At 35.5% G+C, this 17,760-nt stretch overlaps 1 protein-coding gene across 3 annotated transcripts in view; it reads right to left on the minus strand.

Moving 5' to 3' along the window:
* LOC150104064 (tubby-related protein 3-like) overlaps positions 1-12,180 on the minus strand; it is a 99,968-nt gene extending 87,788 nt beyond the window's left edge. The window contains exons 1-3 of one of the 3 annotated variants that reach the window (XM_090396731.1): positions 12,058-12,166; positions 4,907-4,985; positions 896-1,052 (exon numbers count right to left, since the gene is read on the minus strand). In XM_090396731.1, coding sequence (XP_090252857.1) covers positions 896-1,052; positions 4,907-4,960 — 211 coding nt within the window. In that variant the 5' untranslated portion in view covers positions 4,961-4,985; positions 12,058-12,166. Of the gene's footprint in view, positions 1-895; positions 1,053-4,906; positions 4,986-12,057 lie in introns of those variants that run through there. The other 2 variants (XM_090396733.1, XM_090396734.1) reach the window with 2 other exon arrangements.
* Positions 12,181-17,760: the final 5,580 nt, after the last annotated feature.

Consider the following 17,760-nt stretch of genomic DNA (forward strand, 5'->3'; position numbering starts at 1 on the left):
AGAGCATGGTTTGCCAATTTCAACTTGCCATACATGACTGTGGATGTAATTTTTGGCATTCTTCAAGGCAGATGTTAACTGATCTACCAATCTGTCCAAAGCATGCTAAACTGCAGACACAAGGAACTTTATATGCTCTGGGATGTTCAACAGGATGCAGCTGATCTTTATGAGAACATATGGAAGGTTTGATAGTGGCACTGAAATCATATTTGCAGAGAATTTTGGCTATTTTTGGCAAAAAACTCTACTCATTAAACAGCTGTCATACCAGTCATCATACCAATGTCATAATCACTGTTATAGAAACTGTTCAGGAGTGGATTAACATTAAGTTCTACCATAAATTCTATTCAGGATAGAACTTACTATTAATCTGCTCTTGAACAGTCTCTATAACAGTGATTATTATAAAATTATAAAAGTTACATAACAGTGATCTTTATGAGAAATATGAAGGGTTTAACAGTGGCACTGAAATCATATCTGCAGAAAACTTTGGCTATTTTCGGCAAAGAACTCTACTTGTTAAACAGCTGTCATACCAATGTCATAATCACTGTTATAGAAACTGTACAGGAGTGGATTAACATTAACTTCTACCATAAATTCTAGTCATGGTAGAACTTAATGTTAATCCACTCCTGAACAGTTTCTATAACAGTGATTATTACAAAAATATAAAAGTTAAATAACAGTTGAACGTTTACAACATCGTCATGCTAAAACATTCCATATCTAAAATATAGATATTTAAATTTCTTTCTGATATTCATAAGCCAGGATTACATAGTTGGAAAACATCCAAATTCCTTATATTTTAAATCACATCATCACAAAGAACTTTTGCAAACAATCACAGTAAATAATATAACAAACAAAACTCTTTTCTGACCTTTGATAATATTATCATCCTTATCAGGATCTTCTAAAGACATCTGCTGTTTGCTATACATAAATAACCTGTGTTTAGGTGTAGCAAAATTTTCAGTTACTTGCAGCATACCAGGTGACTGTCGTTTCTTTCTCTGTTTCTGTTCCAAATACTGGCGCTATAAATGTAAAACAAAACACACATATATATAATTCCATACCTAAACTACTTTCAATTATTTTCATATTATGAACTGAATCTGTTTAATTTTCCATGTTTAATTTTAATCAATATAATCATAACAAGTGTGGAGTAATTTTTATTGATGGAATTATTAATTACCAACATTTTGTAAATAAAAGCTATATAAATGCATTAACATATATAATTAATCCTTTTTTATGTTTCTTAAATGTTTTATATATTTATTATTAGCATCACAAAATTACTACATAATGTAGATAGAAGCCAGTCATCAAGTCCATCATACTTTTTTAATTTAGATAACACCTTTATTATGCACATTTAAATTAATTTAAAATAATTTTTATAAAAAGTAAATATAAATTATACATAAACACATAACATACATTATGTATATACATTTTATGTATTACAACTTGGATTGCTTAAGGGTTGCAGCTACATAAAGAAAGAAACCTGTCTATAATGAATGTGGAAAATTGACTCTGTGGAGAGGTGAAACTAGCAGAAGAACTGCAAAAATACCACATCAACATAATTAGTGTTATTGAGACTACGAAAACAGACAAGATCCTTTTAAACAACAATTATGATTTTTTTCATGCATTAATATGAGGGAAAAGAAGATATGTAGTATTCAACACAACATATGAAGATAAACCTAATGGAGAACAGGAATCAATTTCAATTAAAATGCCTATAATGTAGTCATCACTCTGATGAAATTTTTCATCTCTTTAATGCTTAGCAATGTAACATCACGCAGCTGAATGACCAATTGTTGGTATCCCACCTTGTTAAAAACAGTTCCTATGTAGCCACTGAAGACAGTATGTTAGTTTCAGACTGAAATATTTGTCAAATATTAAAATATTCTTGTGTTAACATGTCTATAATCAGCTAATAATAATCACTTTGTGATACTAAGGTAATGCTTGGTAATGCTTTTTACCAAGGTAATGCTTGTGCTGAATTTGCAAATGCTTCTAAGCCATACATTCATATTTGAATGAAACTATTACCTTTATCTTAAATATAATATTTAGTTTGGTAAGATCTAATGATGGATTAATTTCTATAGATACCAGGTTTAAAATAGCTTGGCATCTTTAACATATATATATGTGTGTGTGTGTGTGTGTGTAGATGACATGCATTGGCAAATTAGCATGATGAGGCAGGTTGAGTAATTATTATGGGGATTTCAACTATGGGAACATAGATTAGGAGGAGGAATAGTCACAGGGAGGAAAGGAAACGGAATTTATGCAGTTGCTAAGAGATAATTACCTAAGGCGGCATGTAATGGATGGGACACAGGTTCAAGAGTGCTGTATCTGATCATAGAATCAGAGAACCTAACAGAAACACCAATTTAGCTACGTTGCCTTTGCTTCGGGAAATTTGTCATGCACTCTTCAACTGGGAGATTGCCAGATATGCAGAATTTTCTGTTAAGAAGGGATATATATATATATGTGGAATTACAAAGCAGGTGATTATGACAAACTAAGGAGTCAGCTATCAGTAGTGCCATGGCATAATAATTTGGAGGGGAAAGACAGTGGATGCATGGTAGGTGGTCAAGGGGTGTTTGAAGAAAGCAGAATCAGAATATATATCTGCATCAGAAGAATAAATCAGGTAGAAGTTAGATGGATGAACAGCATCATTAAGCTGGAGTCACAAAGAAAAAGCTGTGGAGGGAATATAATGAAAAAGGCAATCCGCATGCACACAAGAGGTACAAGGCACAGGCAAGAAGGGTGACCTGTATGGTGAGGAAGGCCAAAACTAATTATGAAAAAAAGCTAATTGATGAGGCCAAAAGAAATCCTAAAGAGTTCATTTGCTATGTGGCAAGTAAAAAGATGGAAGGATCACTTTAAAAAGTGCCGATGGTGAGGAGGTAACAGAAACAAACCAAATTGTTGAACTACTAAGTGATCATTTTGCTGCAAGAATGTACCATCTATGTGGTGATGTTGCAATGCCAGATGTGATATTGACTGATGGGAGAATAGAAATTGAAGTAGAGTTCCTTAGAATATTTCCAAACCTCAATACAAACATGGCCATGGGATTAGATGGCATATTAGCCTATGTACTAGAGGAAGTGTAAGGGAATTATCTGCACCTCTGACCAAGCTGTTTAATTTAAGCCTCAGTAATGGGAAGATACCAATGGAGTGAAAAGAAGACAAAACAGTCTCACTGCATAAAGTGAAGTGCCAAGACAGAAGTAGCATATTATAGACCAATTACCACCTCAGGAGTCGTGGTTAAGGTATTGGACAAATTGTGAAAAACAGAATTCAGGGCTGGTGGATAGGAATAAGGTATTCTAAAAAGGACATGGTTTTGTAAAGGATAAGTCTTGCCTTAGTATGCTTACTTTTTTGTAATAAAGTGACAATGCAGTTAGATAAGAGAAATGGCTACTCAGTGATATTGATTTTGCAAAGGCATTGGACAGGATTCCATACAGAATTCTACTGCATCAATTGGAGCAAATGGGAATGGATCCGTTCTCTAATCCAAAGCTGGTGATTTGGATAAGAGGGTGGCTGATGGACAGATATCAAAGAGTAGTTTATGGAGGAGCTGAGTCTAGGAGAAGGCAGGTAACTAGTGGTTATCTCAGGGTCTGGTATTACAAAGAAGGTGATTATGACAAGCTAAGGAGACAGCTTTCAGGAGCAATGGCATAAGAATTTGGAGAGGAGAGATGTTGGTGCATGGTAGGTGGTCAAGGGGTGTTTTAAGAAAGCAATACCAGAGTCAAAAGGATAAATCAGGTAAAAATTAAATGGATGAATAGCTTCATCAAGCATGAGTTGCACACAAAGAAAAGGGTGCAGAGAGATTATAAAGGAAAAGGTGATCAGAATGCCCATGAGCAGTATAAGGCCCAGGCAAGAAGGGTGACTAGTATGGCAAGGAAGGCCAAAGAGAGAAAGCTAGCTAATGAGGTCAAAAGTAATCCTAAAATGTTCTTCTGCTGTGTGGCAAGTAAAAGGAGGAATTTAAAAAGTGCTGATGGTGGGAAGGTAACAGAACTTGATATGAGGAATGGAGGCTGAAGAAATGAAAGTGCTTAAATTATTGCAGAACTTCGATATGAACACAACCATGGGATTAGAAGGCATATCGGCCCATGTATTATGAGAATGTGTAAGGGAATTATCAGCTCCTCTGACCAAGATGTTTAATTTAAGCCTCAGCAGTGGGAAGGTGCCAATGGAGTGGAAAGAGGACAAAATAATCCCATTACATAAAGGAGCAAATTATAAGCCAATCCAAGACAAAGGAGCAAATTATAAGCCAATCAGCATCTCAGGAGTGGTGATTAAGGTATTGGAGAAATTATTGAAGGATAGAATTCAGGACTGGGTGGATAAGAATATGATCCTCTAAGGGACAAGATGGTTTTGTGTAGGGTAGATCTTGTCTTAGTAATTTGCTTACTTTCTATAATCAAGAGACAATGGAGATGGATAAGGGAAATGCTATTAAGTGATATTTGCTAGACTTTGCAAAAGCATTTGACAACTATTGCATAAATTGGAGCAAATAGGGATGGATATGAAATTAATAAGGTGATTTGGATTAGAAGGGCTGATGGACAGATATCAAAGAGTGGTTTATGGAGAAGGCAGGCAACCAGTGATGTACCATAAGATACACCAATGGCTCAGTACTTGGTCCTTTGTTTAATTTGTACACCAATGATATAGGGTTTTATTTAAGAATAGGTTATTGAAAATAAATATTCTTATTGTTCTACAATTTAAAGTGAAAGTGATATTATGCATATTTTTTTCATACTTGCTGATTAATCTTTTGTTGACGCATTCTGATTGCTGCCAACTCTTCACCCATTTTAAAACCAGAATGATAAATTTACCTAAAAGTTAAAAAAAGCTTTAAAATATTAACAACATAAAAAATAAACAAAAAATGAATAAAGAAAAAATTCAAATAAATCATGGCATCATTTTTAAATTTCTTTTAATTTTCTTCTAACTTCTTTGCGTGAGTGCTTTATATATTATCTGAAAACAAATAAATGGCTCACTGTATCAGTAAATGCATCAATAATAATAAGCTTTATCTTAAAAAATTTGGACAAATATCACTAGTCAAATATAGGGTATTAGAAGAACTTCAAAGCTGATAATTCACAACAAATTCTGAAAACAGCTTGGGGACACAATATCAAAAACAATAATGAAAAGACAGCAGTGCATGAGAAGAAAGAAGCAGTATTAGATTGTAATATATTATTATTATGTGACACCTCCAGGGAGTCCAAAGACTCATCAAGGAAGAGTGTGCCAACAGCATCGGTAATCTCAGGCTTAAATGGATAAATCAGATGGGATTTATCCATTAAGCAGAACTTGCATAAAAATAAATTCCTGTGGAAGGAATATAAAATGTAATAAGCAAACTCACGAGCAGCATGAAGACTGAGCCAGAAAAGTGGTAATCATGGTAAAAAAGAAAATGGATTATAAAAGAAAATCAGCCAAGTAAACAAAAAGGTAGTCCAGTGAATTATTTTACTGCAAGAGAAGTAAAAGAAAGGATGATTAGGAATAGATAAAATTAATGCATGCAGCTACTAGAAAGGTGAAAGCAGCAGAAAAAATGCAGTTGAATTACTGAGTGATTTTTTACTAGGATATGTCATCCAGATAGAGAAATGGAGGTAACTGCTTTAAACAATGACCAAAGCAAATCATTCATTCCAACCCAAAATTCCAGACAATCTTCTCCTGGAATGCCCTCCTCTCAACCATTCACAAACTGATGTACTTTGACACCACAAATGCCAAGTGGGAAGATCTCTGAGACTTTTTACTATTTCTTTCCATGGTCAGACTACTGTTTCTATTCTCTAGATCTTGTCACAGAAGTTGGAATGATCTTTGTTTCCTACTCTGTTCAAAATTCCCAGCCTACAGCAGTTGTAAAATCATCATTAACAGGGCTAAGTGCTAAGTCTGACTTTGGAAGGGCTAAATGTAGAAAACTCACCAGCTGTGCCAATGGTAATCAATACCTTCTGATTCTTCAAAAAAGCTGTTGGGTGATATATTTGTCCATCTGTGCTTCACAGATTTATCACCCAAAGATAAAGCTGATCTCCAGGTATCAATCTTCTCATCCAACTCCAACAAAGATGATCAATGCAAATCACCTCCTCCTTTATCTGGAACATGCATCATCTCCAGTGACCTTCTGCCAGAAAGACATCTGAAGAATTTTGAAAAACCTGGATAGCAAAAAGGTTTATAGTCCTGATAGAATTTCACTAAGTGTGCTCAAGAGATGTTCTCCTGAATTACCATCTGTTCCTTATCATATGTAGAATATGTATCCAAAAAAAAAAAAAAAAAAATGTGATGTGTGTACCTTCAAGCTATTGACCACTGGTCTCATCTGTGTTGTCTAAAATAATGGAGAAAATTCATCAATAATAAACTTCTTTGACACCTGTAGAACTAGCAACTAATCAGTGACCAGCAATATGGATTTCAATAATCAAGATTCATGGATATCCTTGCCTATATCATCCATCTTTGGATACATCATGAAAAAGTTTGGAGAAATCTGTGTTACACTTAGACATTTTCAAAGTATTTGAGGTCTGGCACAGATGGCTTCTTTCACAAACCTTTCTTTTTTAGCAACTCATGATTAATGATGTTACTCATCCACTTAATTTCTACTTCCTTTATCCTCCTGACTCTTGCTGCTAACTAAGATGTATTTTCATTGTCTCTTCTAAAGAATCGGATGTCTGTGAATGATATTTATTTTAAAGAAAACAACATGATAAGGAATTTATGTGCTAAAATTTTCTTTGCAACTGGAAATCATGGATGGGAAAACTTTAAATTCACATTAATTATTATATTGGAATATTTTATAACAAAGAGTCTTTTCATCATGCATATTAACTTTTGTACATCTGGCACCAAAATTCAATAATAATAATAACTATCTGAATTTAGATGCTTGTAAAATCTTAATTTTAATTTATTTATTTTTATTTTAAATGTATGTGATGTGATGTGTGTAGAGCAGTTGTGAGCATTTACACAGATGCATGTTTATTGTTATTTTATCATTTATATTTAAGTTGAATCAATCATTCAATTCTATGTTTGTATATTTATATACAAAATGAATCAATTCTTTGTTTGAAAGTTGGTCCCTAAGTTTTCAACATGTTTTTATTCTTGTGTAGCACTAATCAGATATGAATCAGTAACCTCAAGGTAACCCATTCTTAACCTACAAGATAAAAACCATGACACCATTATTATTTTCAGACCTTCCTGTGATTATATGACTCATCATGGAATGGATCTATGCTAACCATCAGAATGCCTGCTATAACTCACCTTATATGCTGCCAATATTCATGCATTCACCACCTCAACTAATAATTCATTCCACTCTCCCACAAACTCTCCATGTAAAAAATCAAGATTTTTGTATGGTGAGTGGTGAAATATTTCATATGGTGTGATGTGATGTTGCAGATACCTGTTATGAGTTAAACAGTACTGCTAGGTAGCTACCATTTGTTCTAGTTGGTCTAGTTCTAGTTGTTCTAGTTCTAGTCTGACTACTACCGGGTGCGTCCCCAGGTGGCGGATCGGGGAACAGCCTTCAGATATGGAGGTTAGCTGCGATATAAGCAGAGCAATCTGGCGAATAAGCAGCAGTGGACCAACAGCGACTGAGCTATCAGGGCGTGGGGGAGCAGAAGTAGCAACTCTGTCTCACTTAAAACCTCACAAAGCCCAATGACAACTCGGTGACATGGCGAGTAGTGCTGCCATTAAATAAGTACCTGCTGGGGTCACCGCCCCTGACATTGGGAAGCAGCATTGTCAGTACTGACCAAGGTTGAAGTCAAATGATGACGGAAAAGCTTATGATCAGAGATTTGCAGATGGCAATATGATTATATTGTGTACGTCTGTAATACTGCGGAGCAGAAAGCAAATGGAGAAACTACTGCTCTACCTTATCTCCAGAACAACCACCATGGCGAGCAAACCCTTACAATTGGCCCCAAGTTCCCGGCGTCCCTTAAATGGGACAGGGGTGCGAAGAATCTCCGGGCTCAAAATGGTGTCCACATTTAAAATTGCAACTTGGAATGTCAGAACTCTGTATGAAGCTGGCAAATTAAGAAATGCCACAAGAGAAATGAAGAGGCTGGGCATCCAGATTTTGGGAATTTGCGAGACAAGATGGCCAGGATCTGGAAAGTGTCAACAAGATAATATGACAATGTATTACTCTGGGAATGATGAGAACAAACATCGACATGGTGTAGCTGTAATAGTAGATGAAGAAATCAATAAATCAGTAATAAATTGGATTCCATTTTCTGAAAGGATAATGCTGTTACAACTTAAGGGAAACCCTGTTAACATAAATATCATCCAAGCTTATGCACCCACAGCTGACAAAAGTGAAGAAGATGTTGAAGAGTTTTATGAACACCTAAAAGAGATTAAAAACCTAACAAAGAAACATGATATAAACATAGTGATGGGTGACTTCAATGCAAAAGTGGGAAGAGGGGGTGATGGAGAAATTGTTGGCGAACATGGCTTAGGCACCAGAAATGACAGAGGAGATCGCCTAGTCCAATTCTGTCAGGAAGAAGATCTAACAATAGCAAATACCTGGTTTAAACTTCCGCCCAGAAGACTGTACACTTGGAAATCGCCTCAAGATAACCAACATAATATTGTCAGAAATCAAATTGATTATATACTGATAAATAAAAGATTCCACAGTAGTATAAAGAGTGCAAAGAGTTATCCTGGAGCAGATATCTCATCAGACCACAATCCCATAGTTGCAGAAGTACGTCTTAGATTAAAATCAGCTAAAAAATCACAAAAGAAGAAAAAGAAAATTGATGTAGAAAAACTGAAAGACCCAAACATAAATAAAAGTGCCAAGACACAGCTTAACCTGCGATTACAACAGATTAACATAGAAGAAAATAAAAGTGTGGAATCTCTTTGGAATAGCTTAAAGAATGCCATCGTAACAACAAGTATTGAAGAAGTAGGTTATGTGAATAATATAAAACAACAGGAATGGATGACAGATGAGATTCTTTCTCTTATTGATACAAGAAGATTGTATAAAAACAAAGACCTACCCAGGTATACAGAAACACATAACATCATCAAGAAAAAAATAAAAGAAGCCAAGGAAAATTGGATGAAAAATTTATGTACTGAAATTGAACTGCTTCAGAAACAACATGATAATTTCAATCTGTATAAGAAAATCAACGAAATTTCCGGAAAACTGAGGAAAAAGCAAATAGTGTCTCTAAGAGACGAAAATGGAAAAATAGTTCTAGAAGAAGAGAATAAAGCACAGATTTGGATAAAATATGTAACAGAACTTTTCAATGATACTAGACAGAAGCCTATAAATATAAAAGATAACATTCAAGGACCAGCAATCATGAAATGCGAAATAGAGAATGCTATACAAACAAGTAAAACAGGAAAAGCCAGTGGACCAGATGGTGTGCAAACAGAATTTTTAAAATTAATCGAACCAGATAACATCAAACTTCTTGAAAAACTATTTAATAAAATATATGAAAGTGATGAATTTCCATCAGATTGGCTCAAATCTACATTTATCACTATCCCAAATAAACCCAAAGCGAATACCTGTGGTGACTTCAGACTTATTAGTCTAATGAGCCAAACATTAAAAATATTTTTGAAAGTAATTCAGAATCGCATTTATAGAAAAAGTGAAGAAACTCTAAGTGAAACACAATTCGGCTTTCGGAATGGTTTTGGTACTAGAGAGGCCCTTTTCTGTACCCAAATATTAATACAAAAATGCATAGAAAAACAGAAATCTGTCTTTATGTGTTTCATAGATTTTGAAAAAGCATTCAACAAAGTCAGACACACCAACTTAATAGAAATCCTTCAACAAATAAGGCTAGACGAAGAAGACATAAGACTAATAACAAATCTGTATTGGAATCAGTCAGCTACCGTTCAATTAGACAACATTACCACCAGTGATATTAACATCAAAAGAGGAGTGAGACAAGGATGTGTGCTCTCACCACTCCTGTTCAACATATATGCAGAGGTAATCTTTAAAAAAGCATTGGAAGAATGTCCAGAGGGAATCACAATAAATGGAAAGATTGTTAACAACCTACGATATGCAGATGACACCGTGCTAATTGCAGATAACATTATGGATCTCCAAAAACTCATTGACAGAGTATACATAGAAAGCCAAAGAATGGGAATAAATATAAACATCAACAAGACAAAATACATGATCATCAGCAAACATCCAGCCTCATCAATGAAACTGACACTCAATGGGAAAAATATTGATCAAGTGTCAAGATATAAATATCTTGGTTGCTGGCTTAATGAACGGTGGGATCCAGAAATAGATATAAAGACAAGGATTGAAGTTGCACGGCAGTCCTTCATGAAAATGAGAACACTATTCTGCAATAAAGACCTAAACATGGAAGTCAGATGCCGAATGCTGAAATGCTACGTGTGGTCTATTCTGCTCTATGGAGTTGAAACATGGACATTGAAGGTGACAACCATCAAGAAAATCGAAGCCTTTGAGATGTGGCTATACAGAAGAATGCTAAAGATATCATGGACAGAAAAAATTACCAATGAAGATGTCTTAAAATCCATTGGCAAAGCTAAACATCTTGTACAAATAATCAAGAAACAAAAAACATCATATCTTGGACACATCATGAGAAACAGCAAATACCAACTTCTACAAACTATTTTGGTAGGAAGAATTGATGGCAAAGGAACTAGCGGAAGAAAAAGAATATCATGGTTTGACAACATCAAGATGTGGACAGGAAAGAGCAGTGCACAACTGCTCAGATTAGCACAAGAGCACGGTTTGTTTGCCAAGATAGTCGCTGATCTTCGATAGAAGATAGCACAATAAGAAGAAGAAGGTCCATTATAACTACAAAATGAATGCTGAGTGGTGCTTCACAGTTGAGGTGGCTACTCAGTCTTTCACAAGTTAATGATATGTGTGGCATTTCAAATGGAATCAACATATATCTCTGATTCAACTCATAAATCTTTAATATTCTTTATTTCCTTTTTCAAAGATACTTTTGTAACCTGTATAAATACAGTGATATCACCTTGAGGAAAGTTTAAAAAAATTTCTGCAGTGTTTCAGAATTATTCTGAAGCACTTTACAGGGTACATGCTTTTACTATCCTTGATGTACTTACTTCTAGGGAAAGGTTGAAATGAAAAGGAAAGATCTGAAAGGACTCAAAAGTTGCTTGGTTTATTTATTTCCATATTACGTGGAAAAAAGAATTTTATTCATAATTTATTCCATGAGAAACCAGTGAATTTTTCCATACCTGTGTCACAAAATTTATAGGAATATTAGGCGGAAAAAAATGAATTTATTCATAATTTATTCCATGAGAAACCAGTGAATTTTTCCATACCTGTGTCACAAAATTTATAGGAATATCTACTCTGAAAAAAAAACCTGTAAATCTCCGGGGGGGGGGACTTAATTACTACTAACTAAAAATCGTTATTAAACTTCATTTAGCAATTCAACTGAGAATATGATTAAGATTAAATGGATAAGAACATGTCCTATTTTAGATAAAGATCAATTTCTAGATAAGTGCATTTTGGTTAGAGAATATCATTCGTTACACAGTAACAAATTTAACTACATCAACAACTCTGTCTACGCAATTATAATTCTAATTGCATCATATCCCAGTATATCAATACTGTGCAATTACTTATTAATGCCTAAGCAGTAATTACTGTACTTTTGTGAGGCGCGTTTACTACTTCAAAGTAAAGTTCAAACATAAACCCAAATTATTATTAATTATATAAAATCACAAAACCTGAAAATGTTCGATTTCAAAAGAACTGAACTTCTGAAGATTTAGGTTTTTCTTTTTCTGTCAATTCTAGTGCATAAAATACACTACAACTTATTATATCAAAACAACCCTTCTTTTCAAACTATATGTAAACAAACAAAATCACGAAATGCTCATAGGTATGTGAAATGCCATGCATACCCTCTGCTGGTTAAATCAAACGGTTAAAATAAATAAATTAACAAACAAATTTGTGAAATTATCCGCTAAAACCGCCTTTCCTAATCCCTACGAGAATAGCAGACTTTAGCGGATATTCATTTATATACAAAGAAATTTTATTTCTTTGTCATTATTATTATTATATTCAATTAGCAGAATTCCAAGTCAAAGAGTAACGAGAGATTTGAAACAGCATAATGAAATTCTTGACTGGCAATATGTCCAATTCGGGTGGCTGGCTTTTAGATAAAGAATTAGATAAAGCAACCGACGAAGAGACAGGCAAACAAGTGATGCCATCTCTCTTGATGCCTAACCTTAACAGGATATGTTTTGTCTGAAATAATGTGTGTTCTACAATTGATTGCCTTGAGTTTAGGTCGAAAAATTCGGGAGGGTTTCCGGGAGAAAAAACTCGCTTACTCGTGCCAGAGATCAATTAACTAGGGAACCGGTCAAAGAAAGGCTTAGAAAAAGTTCCTCCTCGAGACTAGCCTTGAACCTAATCCCATCTTCTGGCGGCTTAGTGCAGAGGACACAAGCGTCACTTCCACTGAGCAACATAGGCCTTAATTTTGAAGTTGGATAGGGCTAAAATGGTTCAGCTTACTTTGTATAGGGAATGAATAGCGTTGACTTTTTTTTATTGTTTTTTGAAGTTCAGTTCTTTACAAATCGGAGAATTCCAGGTTTTGTAAACATTCGGATTGGAGAAACTCATGAAATAAGTGACATGAGATAAGCGTCTCTGTAGCGCAATTGGAAGAACAACGGTACATTGCGTCCTTCGATTGAAATAGGCCTAAGTTCGATTCTCGTCGTGAACTTGAGGAATCTTTATGTGGACTTTTTCAATCGAAGGTGAGTTAGCCGATCTCATACGAAGGTAGCATGTTTTTTTCTCCCGGAAACTCGGGTTTTTCATCCCGCATACAGGCAAATCGGCCCTTCAGAACACACAATTTACAGACAAAAAATACTAGTTGTGGTGGGGTGGGCGGTGGATGACGTTGATGGAGATGACTGATAGTAGAGGTTCGGTGTAGTGGTGCAGATGGTTGTATAGTAGGTGTCCTCCGGCGATGAGTCTTCGGACGCCTTGGAGGTATCACAAATAATAATAATAATATTTAATGAGAAGTATGACAGGTATTGTGTAAATAATGGTTAGTATGTCAATGTGAGTCTCCCGCGATGAGTCTTTTGACTCCATGGAGACACCGTTATAATAATAATAATAATAATAATAATAATAATAATAATAATAATAATAATAATGTGATAGTCTGGTTTCTATTATTTGCAGCTGAGTGACCAGTTTCATCTTAGGTCGTCACTTACACACCATTGCATCATCTTCCCTTTAAATTGCCTTGTTAGTGAAGGAGTATTGGAACCATCCTTCTACTATCCTATTGCTCTAATCACTAATGATGTATTTCATAATACCCAGATCTCCAGCTTAGATTAGATTTCTCTTCTCAAGTTGACTTAGAAGCGCTGTTAGCATGTCCTTACAAAAAAAAAAAAAAAGCATCACGCACCCATTTTTTTGCTCAAGAGTTCATTTCTTACTTATATAGTTCAGGTGCAGTTTTATACAAATCTGAAATCCGCCAGACCTTAGAATACTGTTTTCATATTGGAGTAGGGGAAGTTAAAAGCATTCCTAAAATTTCTTGATGCCATCCAGAAGAGAGCAATTTAGTTGATTATCGCACTTTCTCAAGTTCATTCATTCCAGTCCCTCTTGTCATACAAATTGTGCTTTTGCCTTTTCTATAGGTATTTTCAGGGATGTTCGTTGAACTCCATCTATCATTCTCATTGATCCTTTTTTCTTAACCAAATCTCGTTCCAAATGCATTATAAATGCACGTTTTCCTCTTGACAATTATGAATATCGTCCTGTCAATGTTTCTTGTTCTACAGATCGATGTTCTCCTGTTTAATCTTCCTCTCATGTTCTATGGCACTACAACCTCACCAAACGGGAAGGCTTCCAGGATGACTCTCTCCCATTCTGTGATTACTCCAATCCAAGCGCCTGTTACAATACAATATACAGTATAAGTTGAACAATCTAGCTGGAATGAGAACCTCCATTACCCACTCCACTCCAAATTCCATGATCCCTCTATTCAAGCCTTTCTTCCAACAGGTGTATTAAAGCAGTTCAACTAAAAAACTAAAATAAAATATAAACACTCTTTGCCTCCACTACAGGTTGTATGAGCTGTAACAAAATCATAAGCTAATTCAAAGCAGAATTAGTGAAGGCAGAATGAAAAAAAAACACCTCGCCTTTTGCAGTGGTCCTTCTGGTTGTTACTATGAGTTCTGGGTGCAACTTATGTCCTTTCTTTTTCCACCTCTCTTTCATTAATATGTGAGAAAGATTTAAAGAAAAAAAATATTTCAATCGTTTCCTCATTTCTTGTATAGACAACATGAAAATTCTTTCTCCCAATACCACAAACCGCTCGCTGCATGCCTCTTCGGTGTTTTCGCCAGTAGGACAGAAGATTCCTCAGTCGTTTCGATACTCAAAACTTTCAGTTGATATCCCTCTAATTGTAATGAAAACTTGTGTTCCAGAATTAATATTTACCCTATATTATTCACATAAGCTGTTATTCTCATCAAAAATCTTCTCAACAGCTTAAAAAGAGAGAAGAATGGCTATCATCAAGCTATCATTCCATTGCCTCACCTCTATATTCTCGAAAGTAATGGAAGACATAGCACCACGTTTCTCCACTACCTGACAACCACCAAGTAATTAGTGATCACCAACATGGATTTTGTTATTCTCCTTTCATATTAGATCTCGTGGCCAGCGTTATCACCTTTAGACACAGGCCATGGGAGAAACTTGGAAAAACTAACCAGTTACTCGATATTTCCAAAGCATTTCAGCAAGTCTCGTATCGAAGCAAACCTTCTTACCAAGTTAAGATATCCATAAGGATATCTTAAGGTGAAACCATAAGGTTTCACTTTGCCTTCGTGATTGGATTGTCAGTTTCCTCTCTGGGTGATCACTGCATGCCACGGTAATTGTTTACTCTAGTGGTGCACCCAGCGGCGAAGGGGGGACTGTCCCCCCCCAAAAAAAAGAAAAAGGAAAAAACACTAGAAAATTTTTCAAAAATCTTTTCCTGATTAAAATTATTTTTTTTATTTATGTTGTATCGTGTCTTCTATTTCTATACTACTTATGAATTAGCGGTCACATAAGGTAGGAATACCCTATAGCTCTTGGGAATCACGGCCGCTGTGAACGCAAGGCGAACGAGGCAGTGCTCGGGAGGATCGAGCTCTACTTCGTTTGTCCGGAGCCGGGTCAGAGGAGATCACGGGTTTCATGTATTGGCGATCATTGCAGATACTCAGTCATAGGTCGTATGCAATGCGTAATGTCTATTCTCAAATGGTCTACTCAACTCTCCCCCCCCCCTCTCCCCAAGATAAAATCCTGAGTGCGCTACTGGTTTACTACTCTTCCTCTTATACATCAGTGACTTTCCCTCTCCAATCTCAAATTCTATCTATAGTTTTGAATATGAAAATACATGCCATTTCTCCTCTTCTGCACTCGTGAAACCTTATAGTACTGTAGTCTAATAATTTAACATGTAAGGATTCCAATTAGCAGGATGGAGTTTTTCATCATGCAAAGAAATTTATACTGTGTAAATATTTTTACAAGCAGCTATAGTATAGTGGGATTCAAACTCACAGCCTGTTGAATGGAGTGCATAAAGCTATTCTGGCCAACTCGATCACGTTTACATTCATTTTATTTTCTATAATCAGCATCGTCACTACATATGAACTTAAAGACAGAGACATACAGCAATGAATCCAGGTATGAGAACACTAATTACTTAGATAAACCTCGCAACAATTTATGATCACCAACATTCAGTCATTAGGTGTTAAAAATTCCTAATTGATGGTTTGTTTTGCTGCCAATTTACATTTATTTATTTTTAGTAAACGGTTGATTAGATGTGTGTTTGCAACTGTAGTGTAGACCGAAGATCAAGATGAAGTTTTTTCTAAGCCACTTGGGGACGATGAATTTTTTATTTTTACTTTATTTGCCATGGTATACCTGTTGAAGACCAAGATTTATAGATTGGAATAGGGGAATGAGGACTTCATTCTTTCGAGAATGTTTTCAGTTATTGGTGAGGTGAGCAGAAATACCAATCAGACCATGATTTGATACTATCGTGGCGCGAAAAAAACACGAAAACCTGAGCACAGGTGGGTAAAGGGCGTTTCATAGAAAAATTTGAACAAAGTTATGGTTAGAATTACTAAGAGTATGATTTCTGCAGTATTCGTTAAAGGAAAACTGGTTAAGAAGAGATCAAGCGTGCTGTAAGTGGAGAGGGATATCATGTCTTGGTGGATATGTGGACAATTTGCATTGGTCCATTATCCATTACTAACACCAGATACCGCTCAGTATTTCTTCCAGCTTGGACAGTGGAATTGAAAAATGGTGGCCTCAATATCAGGGTGGTTGGATCGCAGAAAATCAGGTTCGGACATATTCAGAGAGCTCGGTGTGGGTATTAGAAGCGGTTAGTAATAAATGGAACGACTGAATCCATGAATTGTGGTAATTTGGAAAATGGAAGTGGGCAGTTCTTGTGTGTGTGGGTATTAGAAGCGGTTAGTAATAAATGGAACGACTGAATCCATGAATTGTGGTAATTTGGAAAATGGAAGTGGGCAGTTCTTGTGTGTGCGCTAGTTAAAGTTCTGTTCAGAAAAAAAGAAAAAAAGTGAGTCTGGATGCGAAATGTTTGTTTGTGGTAGTAACGGATCTCATTTATGTTTGTGACAGGGCTAGGAATATTTTCGAAATAGATGTGAATGAATTTCTTTTGTATGTATTTTTTGTTTTTATACTACCGACATGACCCCTTCTACACACACACACACACACACACACACACACACATTATATAATACTCATCGACTACTCTGCTGCTTCTCATGTATAATAAACTGATGTAGTGTAAATAATTTGATATACACTGTTTGTGTAGAATCGGACTCTGAGATGAGTTCTAGATTCTTTAAAGATTATGTTAGAATGTTTTACCTTTCCTTTTATATGTACTATTGCAGACTTGCGAAGTTAGTTGCGAGAGAATAGGATAGCTGCTTTTCCCAACCTCTCCCCCACTTTTTTTTTAAAAAAAAACATCCATAGTAGGCAGTGGTTTGTTATATGCATATAATTCACAACAGTTTGTTTTGCAGGAGATTAAATCCGCGTTACCGAAAAGAGAAAAAAAAACAACAAAACATCTTGTTTCTGTCTGAGAGACCGACTAACTCATGTACGGATGAAGAAAATCCTATAAAAATGTTTTCGAAGTCATGTCGAAGTTTAAATCCAGGTCTTTTAAACTGAAGTGTGCACGCATTATCCATCCGACTGTACTACTGAGATCTCTGAAGGGACTGAATAATATC

This window comes from Typopeltis vanoorti, chromosome 8 (assembly GCF_054136105.1).
Source record: "Typopeltis vanoorti isolate ZY-2024b chromosome 8, IOZ_Tvanoo_1.0, whole genome shotgun sequence".
Lineage (NCBI taxonomy): Eukaryota > Metazoa > Arthropoda > Arachnida > Uropygi > Thelyphonidae > Typopeltis > Typopeltis vanoorti.